General features: G+C 47.4%; 6 protein-coding genes across 6 annotated transcripts; 1 reads left to right on the top strand and 5 right to left on the bottom strand.

Annotated features, from left to right (window-relative positions):
* Positions 1–491: 491 nt before the first annotated feature.
* FSST1_005639 (ABC transporter ATP-binding protein) lies at positions 492–4,622 on the top strand (the record flags this gene model as incomplete). Its single annotated transcript, XM_083231935.1, has 10 exons — positions 492–1,250; positions 1,360–2,579; positions 2,633–2,793; positions 2,843–2,873; positions 2,921–3,091; positions 3,141–3,471; positions 3,526–3,651; positions 3,745–3,889; positions 3,935–4,137; positions 4,194–4,622. The coding sequence occupies 10 exons, from the start codon at positions 492–494 to the stop codon at positions 4,620–4,622; spliced, it is 3,576 nt and encodes a 1,191-aa protein (XP_083089069.1).
* A 553-nt stretch (positions 4,623–5,175) lies between these two features.
* On the bottom strand, positions 5,176–7,369 carry FSST1_005638 (M13 family metallopeptidase; the record flags this gene model as incomplete). The annotated part of the gene is made up of 2 exons (XM_083231934.1): positions 5,176–7,199; positions 7,246–7,369. 2 exons carry the CDS (start codon positions 7,367–7,369, stop codon positions 5,176–5,178), a joined length of 2,148 nt encoding a protein of 715 aa, XP_083089068.1.
* Positions 7,370–8,728: 1,359 nt separating this feature from the next.
* Positions 8,729–11,589, bottom strand: FSST1_005637 (uncharacterized protein; the record flags this gene model as incomplete). The annotated part of the gene is made up of 2 exons (XM_083231933.1): positions 8,729–11,334; positions 11,439–11,589. The coding sequence occupies 2 exons, from the start codon at positions 11,587–11,589 to the stop codon at positions 8,729–8,731; spliced, it is 2,757 nt and encodes a 918-aa protein (XP_083089067.1).
* A 3,931-nt stretch (positions 11,590–15,520) lies between these two features.
* FSST1_005636 (mRNA splicing protein SME1) lies at positions 15,521–16,357 on the bottom strand (the record flags this gene model as incomplete). Its single annotated transcript, XM_083231932.1, has 5 exons — positions 15,521–15,576; positions 15,630–15,723; positions 15,774–15,836; positions 16,202–16,229; positions 16,308–16,357. 5 exons carry the CDS (start codon positions 16,355–16,357, stop codon positions 15,521–15,523), a joined length of 291 nt encoding a protein of 96 aa, XP_083089066.1.
* A 581-nt stretch (positions 16,358–16,938) lies between these two features.
* FSST1_005635 (uncharacterized protein) lies at positions 16,939–17,910 on the bottom strand (the record flags this gene model as incomplete). Its single annotated transcript, XM_083231931.1, has 2 exons — positions 16,939–17,706; positions 17,782–17,910. The coding sequence occupies 2 exons, from the start codon at positions 17,908–17,910 to the stop codon at positions 16,939–16,941; spliced, it is 897 nt and encodes a 298-aa protein (XP_083089065.1).
* A 538-nt stretch (positions 17,911–18,448) lies between these two features.
* On the bottom strand, positions 18,449–19,060 carry FSST1_005634 (CAP domain-containing protein; the record flags this gene model as incomplete). Its single annotated transcript, XM_083231930.1, has 1 exon — positions 18,449–19,060. The coding sequence occupies one exon, from the start codon at positions 19,058–19,060 to the stop codon at positions 18,449–18,451; it is 612 nt and encodes a 203-aa protein (XP_083089064.1).
* Positions 19,061–21,076: the final 2,016 nt, after the last annotated feature.

Below are 21,076 nucleotides of genomic sequence, written 5' to 3'. Positions count from 1 at the left end.
AAAAACAGACGGGAGGAAATGCTTTGACCGAGGAAAGAGGCATCTCAGAAGCAAATCAGCGCAACGAACGCAAAAGTGCAGGCGAGACCCTGTTAGTCACGTTCCACCGCATTTTTGTGATCGTCAGGCCTGGGCCTTGTCGGACTGGACTTGGATTTTTCATCTTCGCTCAACTCACCTTCAACGTCCGCTCCCGCCATCACCATCGCACATCGGGTTACGACCGGTGAGTGAGTACAGTTTTCGCTACCCAGATCGAGAGAAAACATTCCTTTTCTTGCTTTCCTTGGCGTCTTGTTTCCTTTCAAGGTGGAGCACCGCTCTTTTTCGACTTTCGATTACTTTTGGTCCTCTTGCATTCCCCTATCACCATCGTTCAAGTCGGATCGAATCCCCCCCATCATCTCACCCCTTGCAACATCAGCTGTGAAAATCACCCTCTCGCTCTCGCTCTCACATCGCCATAGATGATCAATTCACATTCTCAAACCATGGCGGCAACCTCACCGGCAGAAAACGCCTTGGTGATTCTGTATTACTTGTACCCAGTTCTGGTTTTTACCTACTTTTTCTCCGCCTCCCTTGTCTCGGCTTGTACAGCCCACTCCTCTCAAAAGGATGAACACAAGAGAAAACGCCCAAATGGCACATATATACTCACCCTTTACCTTCTGTGCATTCTAACATACGCCGCTCAACTTTTGCTGCTTGGTATACAGGCTGCCCTTATTCGAGAATGGCCAACTGAAGATCACATCATCATTGGGCATTTGGCATGCATCCTGGCGTTCGGGATTCAGCTCACCCGTTGCCTTGACGCTGAACATGGGCCCTTTTATCCTTTCATTGGTTCATGGGCGCTTGGTTTGTCTTTTGATGCTCTCATCGCGTCATTGTCTGCAACAATGGGATTGCTCTCCCCGTTCAGCATCTTCAGTATTCTAAACATCGTTAGTATCATCGTTCGATGTTTTTCTTTCGTGTCTCTTGCAGGCCTGTTCACTCTTGGTACATCATCTCGGGCGGCATTAGACGAAGAACGGGAACCATTGTTACCCAAAGCTACAACCACCTCACCCAGTACTCCAACTAGTCAGGAGTCTGGGTATGGTTCAACGCTTCAGGCCGAGGAAGAAGAAGACGAGGCCCCGGAGTATAGCTGGGAACGTCGCGAGAGAGAGGCCAAAGAGGCTATGAAAAAGAGGCTTGAGGAAGGTGGCAACTGGTTTGAGTATGCGAAAGGCTTCAAGGTATGGAATTGATGCTTGCACGATTTCACATCCTATACCTCCATAACACAAGAACGATCAATTATTCCTTTGGAACTGCTGTAGGAACATGTTACTAACCTCTATAAAGATTCTCTTCCCATATGTGTGGCCTGTTGGCAACGTCGGCCTACAGCTTCGTGCAGCAGCCGTGTGCCTGTGCCTATTCGCATCCAACGCTCTCCACCTTCTGATTCCCCGTCAGACCGGCATCATCATGGACAGTTTGAATGGCTCTGGTAGTCACAACCCTTGGATCGCAGTCATCATATTCGCCGCACTCCGTTTGGCTGCTTCTGAATCCGGTATCGAGCTTATTCGGCAGTGGCTATGGGTTCCTGTCAAGTACTACTCCCATGACGCACTAACACGAGCAGCCTACTCCCATATGATGCACCTCTCAGCAGATTTCCACGATTCGAAGAGTTCGTCGGACATGATGATGGCTATCTACGGAGGCAGTGCGGTGTCCAACGTCGTCGAGAATGTTTTGCTTTATGCTGTTCCTATGCTCATCGACATGGGTGTCGCCATTGTCTATCTCTCTATTACCTTTGGCCCATATGAAGGCCTTATTACAGTGGCCACCGGCGTCTTCTTTCTTCTCATCGCTAGTAGACTCGTGGCCAACTCCAAGGCGGCCAGCCGGAATCGGGTCAATGCACTATACGAGGAACACTATGTGCGCCAGTCCGGTTTTCTTGGGTGGCAGACTGTCAGTGCATTCAACCAGATTGGTTATGAAGATAACCGACATGCCAATGCAGTTACCAATCGTTGGCTTAGAGAACAGCAATACGTGTTGGGATGGTATGTCTCTATTGGCTTTCAAACTCTGGTCCTCACATCTGGTCTTCTTGCCAGTGCATTCCTCGCTGTTTACCGTATCAAAGCTGGCCATGCAACTTCTGGGCAGTTCGCGATGCTCTTGATGTATTGGGCACAGTTGACGTCGCCGCTTCAATTTTTCGCAAAGCTGGGTAAAAATGTAAGTGACGACTTCATTGATGCTGAACGGCTACTGGACATCATGAGAACCCAGCCTTCGGTTGAGAACCAAAAAGGAGCCAGGCCGTTGAAATTTGTCGCTGGCGAGGTGGATTTTGAACAAGTTTCTTTCAGTTATGACAAAAAGAAGGAAATCATCAAAGATGTCAGCTTTCATGTCCCTGCCGGACAAACCGTTGCTTTCGTTGGGGCTACAGGAGCGGGAAAATCAACCCTCATCAAACTGCTGGACCGGTTTTACGACGTGGGCGAGGGCCGTATCTGTATCGATGGTCAGGACATCAGAGACGTTGACCTGTTCAGGTAAGTCATGCTTATATCACACCAAAACACTAATTCTTGTTGACACTTCTCAGTCTTCGGGATCGCATTGGGGTCGTTCCCCAAAGCCCAATTCTGTTCGACGATACAATCATGAACAACGTACGATATGGGAGAATCACAGCAACCGATGAGGAAGTATACGATGCATGTAAAGCCGCATGTATCCATGATAAGATCAAAGGTTTCACCCATGGTAAGATCACATCTGAAAGCCATCCGCAATGATATCTAACTCTCGGCAGGGTACAAGACACGTGTTGGAGAGCGTGGCGTGTGAGTCAAGATTGACCTGAGTAGAGAATAGTACACTGACTTAATAGGAAATTATCTGGTGGCGAACTTCAGCGCATTGCCATAGCCAGGGCAATGCTCAAGAAGCCGGACATTGTTCTTCTCGACGAAGCTACCAGCGCGGTAGACACAGACACCGAGCAACAAATTCAGGTCTCTTTTAAAAGATTATGCGAGGGCCGGACTACTTTCATCGTTGCGTAAGCTGTTACCTTTCACTTCTGCTGAATATTATGCTGACACGTGCAGCCACCGTCTTTCTACAATTATGAACGCAGACCGAATTATTGTGGTCGAGAATGGCGAAATTCTCGAGCAAGGCAATCACGACGAACTTATTGTTGCTGGAGGAAGATATGCGGATCTTTGGTCCAAGCAAGTTTTTGTGCGATCCAAGGATGAAGACAAGAACACCTCATCTGATCAAGCAGGATTTGTTAATGACCTATCCTCGGAGCAGACCAAGGCTGAACTGTCGAAGGTTAAGAAGCCGGCAACAGCAGCTGGCGAACAAGGGAAATCGTCCAAGGCACAAGGCAGTGAGGAACAAGTCACCGGTACCCCAACGCAAAAGCAAGAGGTAGTTTCAGCCGAAGAGAACTAGTCTTTGGTGATTCTAACCACTTGTTTGCAGGGAAACCGATTGAATCCTGTCGCCGCTACGTTTACCCCCAGAACGCTGGCCAAGGCTAGGCAACTAATGGTGACTGAGACCTCCGAGGCATCGACCATATCTACTGTAGGAAATGAGCCGATGAACGTAAGTTCACAAACTAGCCGGCAGTGGTCTGATGAGGTTGCCGAGCAGGAGGAAGAGGCCAAGAAGCAGTCGCTCATTACTAGCCGGCCCTAGGGGAGTCGAGCTTCTCAAGACAGCGATCATATGGCACCACGGGATACAGGTTCCAACAAAAAGAAGAAAGCTTTTATTGCAGCGGTCGGTCGCGCTCTCAAGAATAAATGTGCAAATCTTGTTGATGCTGGTGAAAACATGCAGTGTGAGTTTACGAGTTCGATATCTGGAGTTTTACTGATCTTTGAAGCCACTGCCACAGTTGCAAATGAATCCAACGCCACCAAAAAGCAGCAAGATGCTACAGAGGACCAACGCGTCGAATACAAGCTTCCATATTATTCCCGACGCAACCAATCCAAGAGTGAGCCGTCGCAGGGGTCACACGGTTCGGACGAACCTGACACGGATGGTGCAGTCTTGACTTCTGCCATTGAGGGGCCAGTGTCTCCAGTAAGCTCGCTGCTCACATATCAACCAGTACTAGCTCATTTGTCTAATGTTAATAGATGCGTCGCCGTGTTACACTGCCTCCTATGAAGATCGCTACTGGATCTCAGATTCCACTACCCACTGAGGTTAAGCAAGAGAAATTAATGAATTCACAGAAGCCGACTGATCACTGCAAGAACCTACCCCAAGGATCGTCTGCAAAAAGCTCGGATCGATCAACACAACATAACTTGCGAACCATCGAACCAAGCACATCGGCACAACCTAAGGTTTCGCAAGAGAATGACGAATTGCCTGCACAAAGCACTATTGATAACAGCGTCAAATCCAACCACGCCGAGTTGCCAGAACAAGGCAAGGACACAATTACTTCCGGACCACGTCGGGGTGGGCGTGGAGGCCGAAGAGGGCGTGCCTCTTGGTCTCGTGGCCGACGTGGCCGAGGCAACTATCGGGGAGGCTCGCCAAACAGACAGGCGGCCTGAAGTGAGCTACTTTTATCCTCACACGCTACAAAACAATCGCGTAACATTGAATTCAGCTCATACACAAATGGCTGTGTAAGAATATTGCCCGAAGGAGACTAATGTATTAGTATTATGAGCCCACGATATCCACTTACTAAGTGCAAAGACAATGACTCCCCGAAAAGTTATATCATATAGAAAAATTACAAGCTGTGTAGTATTAGCCATAGACAAAAGCTCTTAGACTATCGACAAAGACCCCAAGAACTTTTACAAAGCATAAACAGCCTGGAGAATAACGTGCGATTACCACAAGTGAAATATAGACTCATGGTGACGACTGCTGCTACGATATGAAGGATGCTGGTACTTTGACCGTCTTGACATGGAAACAAGCAAAGGATAGCGTATGCTACAATGATCTTCACCGATAGCGCTATTCGATGCCTTTAGATCCTGGGAGTATAGTAAGCAACATGCTGTGTTGTAGTACAATTTGATTTATATCTAACCTAGAAATGCATCGTTCATGTTTTTCCAAACAATGGTTGCACACCATGCCCTTGCTTTCTCACCAAAGCTCGCAAACGGGACCCTTCTTTTGGCAACTGAAAGCCTTGTTAAACTCAGCCGAGTTCTTCAAAGGCAGTAAGGCTCTGGCAGCGCTGGGAGCGTGTACGTCCGTGGTAAGCAGTTGTAAAGAGTACTTAGGCTGAATCCTCGAACACCAGGTTTGACCCCATTTTAGGAAGAATAATTGCTCGTGCGAGAACTTCTCTAAACCTGGAAGGTTTTTGCCCACTCCTCTATCCTTGTCTCGCTTCTTCCAGGCCGCAAAACTTGACACTACACCGCCGGCATCGGCGATGTTTTCGGGAAGAGTCAGGCTTCCATTGACGGGGAGAGCTGTACCATCGGTTGTCTTTATAGTGAAGTTGCTGTACTGCTTGACGAAGCATTTCGTTTGGCTCACAAAGGCTTCTTCCGACTTCCTGTCCCACCATGACGTTTTGTTTCCCGTCTTGTCGTACATGTACCCCTGACTATCGAAGCCGTGTGTGATCTCATGACCAACGATACTACCTGCACCTCCGTAGTTGATGTAGTCGGGGTACCCCGGGTCAAAAAGGGGAGCTTGGAGGTATCCTGCGAGCAGGCCGATCTCGTTCCGCGTCTGGGCGTAGTATGCATTGGTCTTCAGAGTGCTCATGATGAGTTGGCCTCTACTGTATGGCTCCGCAAGGCTCTTCCACTGCTTCGCGATCCTGGACTTTGCAAATGCGAGGGCGTTTAGGATAAGAGATGGCTTGATTTGGATGTCGGAGTAGTATTTCTCGATAGCGATGGGATCCATAGGATTGGGGTCTGTAGGAAGTCCAATTATCTTTTGCATAGCCTCGATCTTCTCAAGGGCAGCTTTCTTGACATTTTCAGTTGCCCATTCACGCGTCTTGATTCGATCCGAGAAGGCCTCCTTGATATAGTCGACCATTTCCGAGGCTATCTTGATTTTTTCCGGGCCGAAGTTCTTGTCCACAAAAAAGCGAGTGAGGATCCAGGTGAGACCATGAGGACCTACAGCTACCTCAGCGATGGGAATGTTGACAATCCAGTCGACTCCCTGGTCCAACAGTGTAACGCATTTATTCCAGCGAGGTCTAAGGCTTTCTGGATCCTTTCCTTCAAGTTTGTTTTGGAAGTCGTTGTATTTGTTGGTCAAGTCATGCTCGATATAGGATGACAAAGAAGATATCATCTTCCATACAAAGTACGCCTGGACTGTCTCAGTCGGGGCTCGAGAGATAATTTCAGACATGTTCTTGAAGTATGAGGGGTAACGAGTGCTGACTGTCCCTGTCCAGCTCTTGGGGGCAAGGTGCTTTATCACACCCTCATAGTCAAAGGTGGGAGCCAGCTTCTTCAAATTCCCTGCTGGAACGATATCAGAAACTTCGTTTGTCAGGCTCCATGTCCAAGCCAGTACGAGCTTTGTTTGAAGTGAATAAAGAGATTCTGCAAGATCGGTTGCAGTTACGTTGCTGAGTTGAGAAGGGTACGTCGCACTGAGCAGGGCAGAGGTTATTTCCACCAACTCTGCCTCGTCTTCTTTTGTATCCGGCAATCGCAATCCTTGGAATAGAGGTGGAGAGATTCCCAGAATAACTTCTTCCGGGTCGTACTCATTCTGTGAGATGAACATCTGTTGAAAAGTTCCAATCCCGAAGCTTTCGAAGGTCGCTAACGTCTCTGTAAAAGCAGAAGAATCCGTGGTCATGTTGGACGCATCAGCAGGGTATAAATCTACGATCGTTTTGACGATTCCTGACAGGTTATCGAGGCCTTCTTCCTCAAGAGCAGTGTAATTCTGACAGACCTGATAAGCTTCTTGGATCTTGGCAAGATTCCTTTTATCCGCCTTGGTCTGGTCCTTGGTCAAGTTGACAGTGATATAGCCAGCATCTTCACCTGTAGGATACGGGTCTTCAAGGATTCTTCTCGCGAGTATGTATGTTTGTTCTTGGGAAGCCGATATGCCGTAGATAGATTCTGCACCTTGAGGGATGTCGTGATATTCAGCCCAGTTGCCACAGGCATCTAGGGTCGTTAGGGCTGGGCTTATATGATGATTGCGGCGACTTACACTGTTCAAAGTCTTCACATGGATCAATTCTGGTGTAGTTCAATGCCATGCTTTGCTTCATGTCTGCGGCGAGTTGAAGACATGCTGTCGATGTGCAGAGATTGCTGGCTGGATTGGGTGCCATGGTGACTGGCAGACAGGTTCTTGACGTTCTCAGATGAATGGAAGTACCAAGGAGTTGGAATTGGAAGAAACATAAATAGCCTGTACAATATTGAAGACAATTTATGCAACAATCGTGAGGTACGATCTATATAAACAAAAGACCGGCTCCCTCCTCTCGTGCATCTCGTCTCTACCATACACCCAAAGTATCAAGGCGATGCTGTAAGCACTAAATCTTCCAGGCTGTTCTTAGGGTATAGATGCATGGCCCCCAAGAAAACCCATCGGCAACCTATCTTATTCGCCCTTGCCATGCATGAATCTTTGATAGTCTAGCTTTAAAGTTAGCAGAAGTTCCTCTCGAGAAGGCAAGGCACCTATGTATAAGATCAAATGCGACGTCAAATCTGACTGTGCATTAAACCCGTCCCAAGCCTTTAGACTGCATGGGAAATTCTATACGGGATGCACCAAGGTTAGAGGATCGTCGGTGTATGTCCAACGGAGTTTGTTGGCGTTTCTAAGCCATAGCTGAGCCTTGTTTGACAGCCACCAGTGTCAGCTTGTACATATTTCCCGATTGGTCGCCTTAGCTTACTTTCAAACGTCTTTGCTTACTCGAAAATAAGGTTGCCATAAATAGGTCATATCAGCAAGATCCTTGGCTGTTTTGTTCTTTGGCTTAAGAACGTATGGGATTTATCACTTGACCTCTCAATTAGTCACGCGACCTCTCTCGTACATGTATGATACGATACGTAACAGAACTTCGGTACAGTGATTTAAAAGGGATATATGATTCTGTGACCTATGGGCTATTGCATGGCCCCCAACCTCCATGGTGAAGATCCAAGGTCCTACAGGACTCGACGAGTGGCTGTGTATAAAGCAGGTCTTGAGATGGATTCGTCTCGGTGTCTGATAGATGGTTCCCCGTCATAATACCCAGGTAGGGTATTCACCCCATGGAGTGATCATCGAGTAAGCAGCTTTCTGCAGCACGTCAGCAGTCCTTGATCTATCAAGGCCTTGAGAAGCGCTGAGATTGGAAACCGTGCAGAGCGCTTTTTGCCCGAGGACATATAGCAACATGTCACAGCACTCTATGAATCTACCGAAATATATCATCTGATTTGGAGACATCATGCCCTTCAATTAACATTAACAACCGATCAAGCTGAATCTCAAAGCGGCACGCCATTGACGACAATGGCTGTTTCGCCTTAAAGATCTACCAGAGATACACGTAGGTTTATGGAATTCGTTCGTTTGTTTCATTTCGCTAATTACCGTATTGTTGTTCCGTGATATCCAATACCCAAATCTGCTATTCGCTTACATGCAAAACAAATACAAGTAAAAAACCCTGCGCCAGAATTTAGACCATGACTGGTTCGACAGACGGAACAGGCATATTCGACATGTTCATCGGTATCATGTAAGGGCCCAATGCTGAGGATAAAATGCTGGCGATGTTGCGAGCCATGTCTGACTTCTTACCTAAGCACCAAAGTGCTTTCGTACAATCCTCGCACCTGCGCACCACATGAATGACACTAGGCGTCTCTAGAGGCATGTGTTCGTGTCGAACCTTCTCTTCCGCCTCAGTAAGAAGTAGAATGGCGGCTTTGGTAAACGCCCTGATGAGGATCATAGTCCATGGTTCCGTCAAGATGGACCCCTCAACAACTGCGAAGTGAAGGTCTGAGATACCAGTTCCGGGTACATCACCGGCTCGAGGGCGTGTGGAGACACGAGCGAGGTCCGAGAGAATAGCTGCACTGTCTCGTCGGAGGCTGGCCACTACGTTGGCTGCTTGACGAACTTGGGTCGAATAATCTAACCCTAGTTTATTCTCGTCGACAAGCTCAATCAGATCTGCCATTAAAAGAGCAGCACAGTGGAAATGGGCCACCACACATACAAACCAGCTCTGGATGAGTGTTGGAACAGAGTCATATTGTTCGACCAGATCTCTGAAGAATGCGCCGTAGCTTACGTTCCAATGCTTATAAACAGCCATTGCGTTTGAGATGACCTTCTCGACTGGTTCGCCACGGTATCGACTCCTGATCGTGTTTTGAAGATACGAGACATGTCGAAACAGGATAACCTTGATAGGTGCGGCAGTGACAACACCCTTGGAGGCGGCATCATACGAACAAGGCCAGCGGAGGACACCGTCTTTGTTTTCGCGACCGAAGAGTTCCGCCCACCACCGGGCGTCCTGTGGTCGATACTCGATGTTGTAAGATTCATGCTCTGGATGATCAGGGTACGTCGGGTCATGGTGGCACTCCTCATCCGAGACAACTACAGGCCGGCCGTTCATGGAGGACGAAACAGTGTCGAACATGACTGTCATCCAGTAAACCAGGCCAATGGTACCCTTGTCTTCCTCGCTCAGAGCATCTGCGGCAGTCGCCTTCTCCAATCCCAGAGAGCTTCCAGACACATCGAGAACCCCTGTCTCCCGTGCCTCATACTGGAATTTCAGAGCATGCATCTTTCTTGCAGCACGTTCCATGAAGACAGGCGGGCCTTCAGCAGCAATGATTTCACTAAGCTGGGAAGCAATTGATCCCTCTCCTGAAGCAATAGGGCTTTCGCCATCAAAGTTACTCGTGCTGTAAGGCCCATCGTTGTTATCTTCATCGTCCCTTGGTTTCTGCGCCAATCCCATTATCAGATCCGCGCAGACCACACGAAAGCACTCCATATCGGAACAGTCCTGCAGTGCTCTTTTGGCTTGAGCCCAAAACGTCTTTTGAAGCGTCCGGTCAAAATCTTCGTTGATGTCGTCGAATTCTGATCGCATACTATCCATTTGTGTCAGGCTATGCGGGAACCTGTCTCGCTCACGCTGACTACCTTGAGCCCACTGCGTCGCAAAAGCCATAATGGCCAAATGCAACGCCTTTGAAGCAGCTCTGTCATCTGATTTACTTAATCGAATCAACTTCGTCGCTTGTGCCTGCTTGTCAAGCTGGATGACTCGTCGATATATCCTGTTGTCTTGCTGTTTCGGTTGGCCGACACTCAGTCCCTCAAAGTGAGATGCTAGCCAACTAACACCGTTATTTGATGGTCGAGTGATGGTATTAGGTTTATAAGGGCATGTTTCTTCCGACAGCCAGCAAGAGAGGGCATGCTCCAGAACGTCATGGTATATTCTCATCAAGTTGTCTGAAATCATGTTGTTGTTCGTCTTTGTCATCATATTGTGTGTTACTGAGAAGGGTGAGATAGAAGTGCTATAACTCCTTGCCAAACTTTCCGGATAACGTCGTACACTTAAAGATCTGGATGAGATGTCGCTTTCGTATGAATTGGAGGCTGAAGGAGAAGGCTGAAAGGGAACGTCACTGCCAACAGACTGAGTCTGAAATAGAGGCCATCCGTTGTCAGCATTCTCATCCTCTGTCGTTTGATGTCGCGAGTGTAAAGCTTGGCTGGTGAGCTCTGTGGAGGGCGCCAAATCCATGTGATGTGGGTGCCCCGATGTCGAATTAGGCTCGAAGCTCTGGAAAACACTGTTGTGAAGGCTAGCATCAAATGCGGTCGGGTCGAAGACGCCATTGACGGGCATGGCATCGAAGGTAGTATGAGGGAAAGCAGGGAAGTTGCCGAAGCCGGTTGTGTCCATTGGTCCCCAGCAACTCAAGTCATGCGTCGTCGGAGGCGCCTGTAGCATATCGAGCAAGGCAGTTGCGTTAACATCAAGCGACTGGGTCGGAAGAGGCGCCTGAACCGGCGCAGGTCCAGGTTGCTGTTGAGGGCGCGGTCGTTGACGCTTGGCCTTTGTGCGCGATTGATCGGGTACCCGGCGAGGGTTGGCAGCATTCTGAGAGGCAGCATCAGGGTTGGCAATGGTGTTGGCGGCGGCCGGGCCAGTCTGTAGTTGAGCGCGAACCCAATGAAATGTACATTGTTTGCGAGTGCGAAGGCAGTATGAACATCGTAAAGCTCTGGAATCAATCTCATCTGTGAGGTTCCACGGGTCCCCCGGTTAGCATCGTCAACGTTATAAAAAGACGATGAGGGGGGGGGAGAAGGGGAAACAGGAGCCCGACAAAGGTAAAACCTACCAAGATGTTCTTCAGCAAGAGAAGCTCCGCTAACGCTCTCGGTGCCGTTGCGAAGCCTCTGCGAGTTACGCTGAATGTCCCATAATGACGGCGCATCGCATGCCCGTTTGGCTTTGCGACACTGGTCGCACGAACGATTCTGGCGTCTCATTGTAAAGGCGAATCAAAATGCAATGAACGACCGCAGAAGCCAGGGTATGAGTGTATGTCACGCTGTGTAGCGTCGCGTCGAGAGTAGACCGGCAACAATGACGCCCAGATAAGGAAGAGGCGGAACAAATGTAATACGAATGAAGTTTTTATTTATAAATATATGTTGACGAAGAGGTTATAGGTAGGATCAAGATTGAGATGAGACTAAAAGAAACGAACGAAAACGAAGCTTGGGGAAGGGGCCCAAAAATGGATGAATGAATGAGACTGGATTTGCCGCACCTTCAAACTCAGCCCCGCGCTGGTGAAGCCCCCGGCCAGCCAATGGGGTAGGAATGAGCAGGCAAAGAATGGAATTTTAGGGTCCTTTACAACGGGCCAGATGCACCCTGGGGAGCCACTAAAGTGCTGACCCAGTAGCACATCGCACATCCTCCAGGGCCAACAGGCGCCATCGGCCAACCCTGAAGCCCGCTGCTCACGTTCTCCCATGCTCTCAGAGGGCTGTAGCGGGCAGGCTCCGCTTTTCCGAACGGAGTTTGACTCTCCCCGCACCGGGCTAAACTGTTCAGGTACTAGAAGGAGCCTATTGGAAGTGAATATTCATCTCATGGAAGGAACCTGACCTAATTAATACCTTGGTTAAGTCTGTAGGATCACCTTGCGAAAATGGCACGGCACCTGCATCTGAAGAATATTTCCCAGGACCCAGGCTGCCAAGCATCAAGTCTTGGAAGTTCAAGGTTCCCTGGCGAAGATCCTTTGGGCACATCAAGTAAGGATGAATATGCAGCCTGTCTTGTCTTTTACTGCATGCTATACCCCAACAACTCTACAGCTGCAGATATATCTACAGCGGCTCGACTTTTTGGCCCAACCTCCTGTTCCCTACATGTCATGACTATGACCCGGAATCGTCGGAATAGGATCCGTCGTTTGCCTCTCTCAACACCCTGATTCCATAACTGCTGCACTGTCTTGCCGACTCCGCTGGAGGATCTTCCAACCCGTAAGGCGGTTTATTCCTCATTAGGCTCTAGTTGATGGTCTTTGTCCTGGTGGCCAAGGCTCCTCGGCCCAGTGGACTTAGCTAGACTCGATGAAAGGGGGGCAGCCTAGACCTGCTAACTATGAGTTATGCCAAGGACAACTGATAGCACCACCGAGTCAATCCAAGAAGAGAAATGTAGTTGAAGATTAATTAAGGAAAGGCTGGCTTCAAAATCTCATTATCTCAGCAGCGCCTATGCCGACAATACCAGTTCGGTAGCTCCCTCCAGGCAGATGACATTGTGCTTACCCGGATATACCTTAATTTGAGGGACATTTTTCTTCATCTTACTTTACAAGGTTCTTCAACAGAAGAAACGAGAAAAAGAAACAACTCAAGGTTCCTTAGCACATCCCCTCCACAAGGGGATTTGCTGCACGTCGCGTGCACATTCATAACCAATCGCAAAACACCTCGACAACCCTGTCATGACCTGAACATTCGATAAGCCCTAATTTAACAGGGATAGCGTTTGCGAAATCGGCTATTGCAACCTACGTTTCCGGTCACTAACTTCTCGACACTATATGATGCCAGAGGCCGAGATGTTATTCTCAAGCTTCGACCCGACCCAACAGTCCGGTATTCGGTATCCACGATGGCTCGCCTATCTCGCAACCCAGCTTCGTTGTCGATCTATGGTTTTCTGACCTGGCTGAAACCCGCAATCTGCTCAATTTTGTGCCGTTTGTTGTTGAGTCTCAGCCGTGAATTTCCGCAGAAGTGGTTGTTTTAGCGCCCTTGCTCCACTGACCTTGTCTTGCATATCTAGTGTGAGCCTCACCTATATGTGATGTGTTAGAATCCCCGACACATTACGGATTGATGAAAGGTAACTATATTTCTATCTGCTGGTAATTGGCCAAAGTGGACTGAGAGGTTTTATCCTGCGCATATCTCGACGGCTCTATGAACAACCTCAACTGAATACGCGGTAACATAAAAGCCTTGATCGATATGCAATAAAGCAGGGCAGAGGAGGAGTACCTCTTCCTTAAACCTCCCCGTCGAGATCCAAGCTTTATAGTAATCCTAGGTAGCTAAGTTTTTCTAGGCTGAACCCTTCAATGGTACTGTATTAACGGTTTAACGTTTTCACCCGCATACTTATCCAACTCAAGCCGAGTCAAGTCAATCACAAGACTAGGGTCGCCTCAGCAATATGAATATCGCCAATCATCCATAAACAGGCTACCAATCATAATTATTACCAAATTTGATATCATTTTATGTTAAAAGCCTTTAATTCACAAGCTGATAACCTCTTGTGAACCTCTTCTCCACAAGAAGCATGGAGCTAATAACCTCAACCGACTTCGATATCTGAGGCTGATTGTCAATACAACCAACGCACAATACAATCGCTAGATAAATAATAACGGAAATGGCTCGAAAGGCTTACTCTAGCTCTGAGTCGGCTTTTTGATAGCAATGCGCCGCGCAATCCAATATTCATGAATCACAGCTAGCCGACAAGCCATGTTGGACTCTTCTACAGTGGCTCCACACTCCACCGAGTTGTGGGGAATGAAAATCCGGGGTGCATATTTATTGCTAAGGAATTCCCATAGGGCATATCAGCCATGTTTGCAATGCCAGAGATGATGTATCATCGCGATATTAACACGTCATTCGCGATGTAAGTAGAAATTGAAGTCATCATCATAATCAATCCCTCACCGATAAGAAAACAGAATGGTCCTCGTAGATGGTGGAAGACCGTTAGATCAAATTCCGCGTCCAGGGTCCAGGCTCTCCAGCTACAATGTCACGCAGCTCAATTGGGGGGGCATGGCGCTTATTTAGTTGTGTTCTAGACAAACCACGCCGTCTGGTTACGGGGTATCTGTATGTGATGCTTCTCTTCTAGACTGCCCTCCTTTCCGAAGGCTATAGATCCATCATACCATCGATCCTGTTCGGGCTATGTCTGGTCCAATGGGACGCTTCAAGATTCTCTCTATTCATTCGGTGTGGTTTGCACCGGTGTGTAGTTTCTTCTGTAGTGTTGCTGAGGCATACCGTGTACATTGACAGTGACCGACGTTGATGTTGCCGTTTAGGGTTGCGAATCGTGATCGTGGTTGAGATGCGAAGGTGCTTCGATCGTAAAGACATCAAACAATCTTGACATACTTCTACTTCTGTTAATAACCACGTCATCAACTCAGTTTGTGTTAAACGTGCAATTGCATCTTCAATACTTCATGGTTCCTTATAGGTATAAGAATATTGGTTATCCAAGCCAACCTAGGTACTAAAAGCAAAAACGAATATACCGAAAAATCCTGTAGGTAGAACAGACTGGCGATCATTTTTATCTATTGTTATATTACCAGTCATATTCTGATGTCCTGGGGCGACTATAGCCTTTCGTCAAGTACATATCAGACCAGTCTTTAAGCATATAACTCCGATACAGCTTACATGTAGATACTTCGGCTTAGATCACAAAAACATCATCCCATCAGTCATCCCACCATACGACGCTCCAATACAACATGGGACAGCAGAAGTTAAACATCACAAGTACTTTCAAGTGACACTATCACGTAAACACAAACTCCAGTTAAAGCACAAGCAAGATAATAAACAGAAGCGTGCATGTGTTTATTGGTTCGTAAATGTCTCCCAAAAGCAGACACAAAGATACATGATCAGGTCAATTTTAGTCTTCGCCCTCGACGCTTTTCTACACCCATCTGCGGCTTGACGGACTTCTTACAACCTGAGAGATACTGAGCGCCGTGACAACATTGGAAGTGCCTCGTAAGCCATTGATTGGCCCGGGCGGTTTTGGGTATCCCTTCATGCTTCCACTCCACTCCATTGTCCGTCTATTTCACAAATCCACGCGATCGGTTTCGTTGCCGTCTCTTCAGCTTGCGGCGCTCTGGATCAGCGATACATTGTCTCCCTTCAGCAGGATTTGACCTTTTGTCATGTCAGTATATAGCAAAGACATGGGGTTTTAGGTTCCAACGCACCGAGAGGTCTCCTGGACTCCTTATCGTTGGTCTTGGTAATCTGCTTAACCTCTACGGCATCGTCGATGACCAGATTCATGAACTCATCGAAGCCCTATGATACGTTAGAGTTTGTTGTCTGCGAATGATTCTGCGTGTACTGACTCTGATCTTGCCCTCAATACGAATGGAGAGCTGCTCGTACAGCCAGACACTGACCGTAGCGTGCTGCAACAGTTAGCAAGAATTCTCATTATCGACCATCACCATCCGCTCCCGTCTTATGGACCTCAATAGCATAATATGATACAATCTCTCAGCAGAATTGGGAGATGCATCACCAGTGTAGCACTATAGGGATGAAGATCGGTATCCATTGCAGTCGTTCAGTCCTGGCCCAGTCGATTCAGAACAAAACAGTCCCAGAGATCGAGCCGCATTGAACCACCACCTCATACCATTCAAGCCCTCGTTCGCATTCATCTTTGACACCGAAAGGCGCAGAATCCGGGACAGTATTGCGTTTTCGAGATCCATCGGCGGTCAAGCGTTTCGGCGATCGACGGCGTAGAAAAGGATCGGTAAAAACTTACTGATTGGAGAAGCTTGAAGATGAAGTTACTAAGATTACGTCAGTACACCGTCTCCAAGATTCAGCGAACAAACAATCGCGTCGCGAGGGAAGCATCAAAGGCTTACATGGGAGGAACGAGAACACGACGACCACCGCCACCGCCGCGACCAGTCATTTTGATGTGAATAAGCGCAAAGAACCGTGGATATCAAAAAGGGGGGAGCTTTCGCTATGCTTAGCGTCGGGATCGAAGTTATGAGATAGCGAGGTTTCGACTGTTTGATCACCGCGATTCTGGCTGTCGCAAGATTCCGATGTGGAAGCTCTGAACACCAACCCAAAATATTGACGGATGTGGGGCAATATTTATCCGAATAAATTTCACTTACGGGTAGGTAGGTTAGTAGGTTAGTACCTAAAACAATAGACCAAGACCACACTCTCGAGATGAGGGAGGATCTATCTCAAAGGTAAATCATTGCTGTTGCAATACTATCTATATTCTCTGACTTTTTAGTGAAAACATATTTGCAAGCCATGTCACAAAATGGGTCAAGATGCAGTGCTTCTTTGTATTTTTGCATCCCCAATGTCACAAACATAATACATTCTCAGGATGATACAAAACAGGTAAGCTGATCGGACCAATAAGTCGCGATTTCTTAGCCCTACATCGCTACAATTATACAAAGAAAAACACAGTTTGTGAGAACAAAACGCTTGGGTTTTACAATTCTCATAACCTCTCGCAATACATTAATGTTCATTCCGCCCGAATTCTGCGTCCGAGCCAAAATAGCAAAGCAAGAGTTTTCTCCGGACTTGATTCCAACATGATCTTCTCGCGCCCTGAGAATATCCTGAAGTATTGCCATCTGAATCATTGACGCTTGGAGATATAGAACCGCAATTTTGAAAAAAGCGCTTGATCTTTTCGAAGGTTGGTTCTTCATTCTCGATGGTGCTAGCTCGTAACCACAATTTCTTGTGATATTGATATATTTCCTCACGCGATGCATTGCCGTTCAAATCCTGGAGCATAGCCTCAGAGAGAATTTTAGGGCGTATCTTGGTCCTTGAATCGATGAAGACCAACGCCAACCTGCGAACCGATGTTGGGGTCAGATACTCGCCGTCGCTGTCGGTGGGAACGATATCTATCTTGGATTTGAGGAACTTCCAAGGTTCGTCATCAATTTCGTATGGAAAGCCAGTCAGATCGCCCTCCTTAAGTCGCGTGTGATTTGCAGCAAGATCTTTGAATAGACCAATCGGGATCTCATATGCGTCTTCGCAGAACAATGTCTTGGCGTATGACACTGGGGGCATCGCGTCGCAGACTGCATGAAATCTCAAGATGGCAATTTTCAAGGCTGTCAAGTGAGAAAATAGTGTCCAAAAGGGCACGAGAGCTTGCAGATGGTATGGGTGATCATTGTAGACTTCGATGTCGAGGACAGTTAGGTGCTTGGTACGGAGTCCGTAGAATGGGACGAAAGTAGGTATAGGACAGGTCAACGCATACTATGCTTTGGTCGGGACATCGCATCCAGCTTGTAGATGTGTTCTTTCGCTAAGCGACAGAAAGAAAAAATACACCGCTCGCTGAGATAAGAATCGAGCGACATCTGGGTAGGAGGTTTGGAACATGGACTTGATGTAGAGTTCAAGAAACAGCCCAGAAAATCTGATCATTCGAGCGTGCAAAAGCTGTGCAGGACACTCCATCTTGTTCGTTTTGGTCTTCAAAGATTTAAGATGATGATTATGATGATACTGGGTGTGTTATGTTGCTCGGGATGATTTTAGTTATGAGTTTGGGCGCTCATGTTAAGGACCGAGGGATTATACCTACTTAACCGTGGGTGCTCAGGCTTGTCGTGCTTCCTTCTGTTTCTTTGCTATATGGTTTGATGGAAAAGGCAAGTCCGAGTGGGTAGCTTAGTATGCATTCGACACACTTGCTACCTTCTAACAGAGGAAACGAACGAAATTCGACAAGGTAATCGTTACGAATCTATACCTAGGTCGGCGATATCTTACCTTCCCTACCGTTCACTTTATTGGGAAACACTTCCAAGTTCCGCCTCTCTATGCTTAATAAAGTAACAGAAGTGGTATATAGAAAGGCCGTAACACATGAGAAATCTATAGTATATACCAAGAAACTGTCAAGACGTAGCCAACATAGCTCATGTTTAGCATAAATCCCATCATCCATCGTAAACCCATGCGCCTACCCAATACCAGACATAAACATCTCTATTTATAAAAAGACAACAATGTACCCAAGGAAAACGATCAAGGCCAATCCGACACCAGGTTTCGTCGTGAATGCACCACCTTCCTCCTTGATAACCTCATCTTCAAACTGTCCCTCCACATTGCCCCTGGGCCAGTACTCACAGACAAGATACCACCCCTTCTTGCCGCACAGCTTCCTTCCACAGCCCACAGTGGTGGTATCCTTCCAGACAAGCTGGGTGAAGTGGCCCGTCTCCTCGTCAAACTCGGCATCGTCAAAGTTATACTTGTCCCGCTCATCACCCCATGCTTCGATGCTAGCTGTAACGTTGGGATAACCTATAGCAAGGTTTTCGCCATATGGACCGCCTGAGTGCTCAAACTCGCAGTCGTCGAGATCATCGAGGTAGTCTGATGCAAACCCCTCGAGTGTCTTGTTCCACTTTAGAACTGTGGCGTTGTGCTCTTCCCGGTAGAAATTTGTGCTGTTAAGGACAGCTGATGTGAATGTGTCTTTGTCCTTCCATTCTGGCTCGTTGGATGGGATTGATACTGGCGCCGTGATTGTAACGACATCTGCAGCAAGGCTGGAGGCAATGAGTAGAGATACAAGAGGAAATAAAGTATGCCTCATGGTGATAAATGTGTGTTTGAGAGTACCAGGTGTTTGTGTAAGTGGTTTCACAACGTGGGTAGCTGCCTTGGGAGGTGGCTATATAAACACAAGGTAGAGCGCCAATTGAAGCAAAATCAGAAGTGCAGCTGTTGGTTTTTCTTGTGGGAAGGCTTTTTCACGATAAATCACAAAAACTACAGAATATAACTAACGACTCTTTGTCTTCTCAGCCTGGTTTTTCTTCATCTTGGCCTTGGAATGGGCCTCTATGACGTATGCTTCTTTCGGCCAATAGCTGTACAGCACATAGCTCAACTAAGCTGGACTGGCTGGTGACGAAGGACAAGGCTGGGCATTTTTGTTATCTATCGTTAACATCTCCACGATTCAAGATTTCGAGTTGGGATGGAAGATAGACAGACAATAAATAAAGTGAAACATTTAGTGGAGGGTAGTCAGTCAGTACTTTTAGTACTCCAAACTTATGCACAACAAATGTTAGCCAGTTCAGTTGACAACTGAGACGGCGGCGAACTGGCGGGGTGGGCATTTCTTGATCACCCACTATAACAATAGGGTAAATGTTCTAAAATAAACAGCGCAAAGCCGGGTCTATACAGACGAAATCTGTCACGATAATTTCGTTTTTTTTTGTCTCGCACCAGTCATACTTTCTGATACATGATTACTGCGATACTAGGTAGACAGTATCATATCAAGCTCGAAACAGGTCCGATAGTAGGCAGAACGAGTGTGACTCACCAGCTGGTTAGTACCGTTTCTCTTGTACCGTACGTGCATGTTTCTTTTGCTTGCCTGCTTGTTTCTAATTATGTTTGCTGTTCTCTCGACCTATCTCTCATCCAATCCCAGTCCCACCTGTGCGCGTAAGTCGTCGACTAATAACGCACTCGTGCGGATTCTAGTGGTCCCTTTTCCCTCTTATTATCACAGCCGAGTTCTAGACTAACCAAGATCCCACCCTGAAAGTGGGCAGCGTCAGAAACGTCCTTTCTCAAACGTTGTATGGCCGAGGACCGGTGATTAATTGAGCGATTATTCGACAGCAGGTAGCATCTGTGCGACCAACAGCCTCTCGATTGACGAGTGGCTGAAAGAACAAAGATGCTCCGATCTAAGCATAAGCATGTTGTAAGCATTCTATCAGTCAGAATGTCTTACAGTAACTAACAAGTGCCGGTATTCTTCCCGTGAGTAAGCAGCCAACATTGTATGCTGCAACCCACAGCACACATTCTCGCTTGTTCGTTAAGTCGCATCGCATCGCAGATCTTTAGCTTTTGGGCATTGAATCAAGAAAACTAACAGGCGAGAGGCGACAAAGCTCCGAGCCGCGGCAGTTACAGTGCCATTATACCATTCAATGTTTCCCAAACTCGACTGCATTGCATCTGTTTCCAAGTAAACCAACATGTCATGCTTCATACCACACCAAAAGTTCAGGGCCATCCACACCTCCAAAGAAAACTGTAGAAGCAAAACAGAAAGAGAGAAAAAAAACCAGAGAGATGATCGCGACGACAACGGTTGGTGATTCGCCCAGAGTCTTGGAGACCCTGCTGATCATCTCAACGTAAGTGGTAGATCTCTTAGGCTTGGAGAGAACAACGACAGGACGCCTAAAGGACTTTACCCGAGTTTGGTATCCATCGATCGGACTTTCTTGGTCTGGTTTGCATGGTAGAAACCAAGTTTTTCCTCTCGTCGTCCTTATAGTAACCTTTTCCGTGAACGCCACCTTCTCGCACTCTCGCCACTTTGGAACTGCTCAGCCCATCAGTCGATACTGTTTGCAGGCTGTACGACTTCGCAGTGGATACTCCTTCGACTGAACAAGAAAGCCGAAGCTCCCTTGTAGTTGTATTCTTGTCCTCCTGCAGGGCGAGCATCACACCTCCAAAAGAGCAAGAAGAGGCATCCCGTCGACATGACATTACGTACGTTCCTTGTTGAAGCATTGCCGAATGTGATAAGCTTCGTTTCTGTAAGATTGGCTCCCCCGGTCCGAAGATT

Source organism: Fusarium sambucinum, chromosome I (assembly GCF_050947815.1).
Source record: "Fusarium sambucinum isolate potato_lamoka chromosome I, whole genome shotgun sequence".
Taxonomy (NCBI): domain Eukaryota; kingdom Fungi; phylum Ascomycota; class Sordariomycetes; order Hypocreales; family Nectriaceae; genus Fusarium; species Fusarium sambucinum.
The sequence above is the reverse complement of the archived record's forward strand: the minus strand, read 5'-3'. Positions and strand labels throughout refer to the sequence as shown.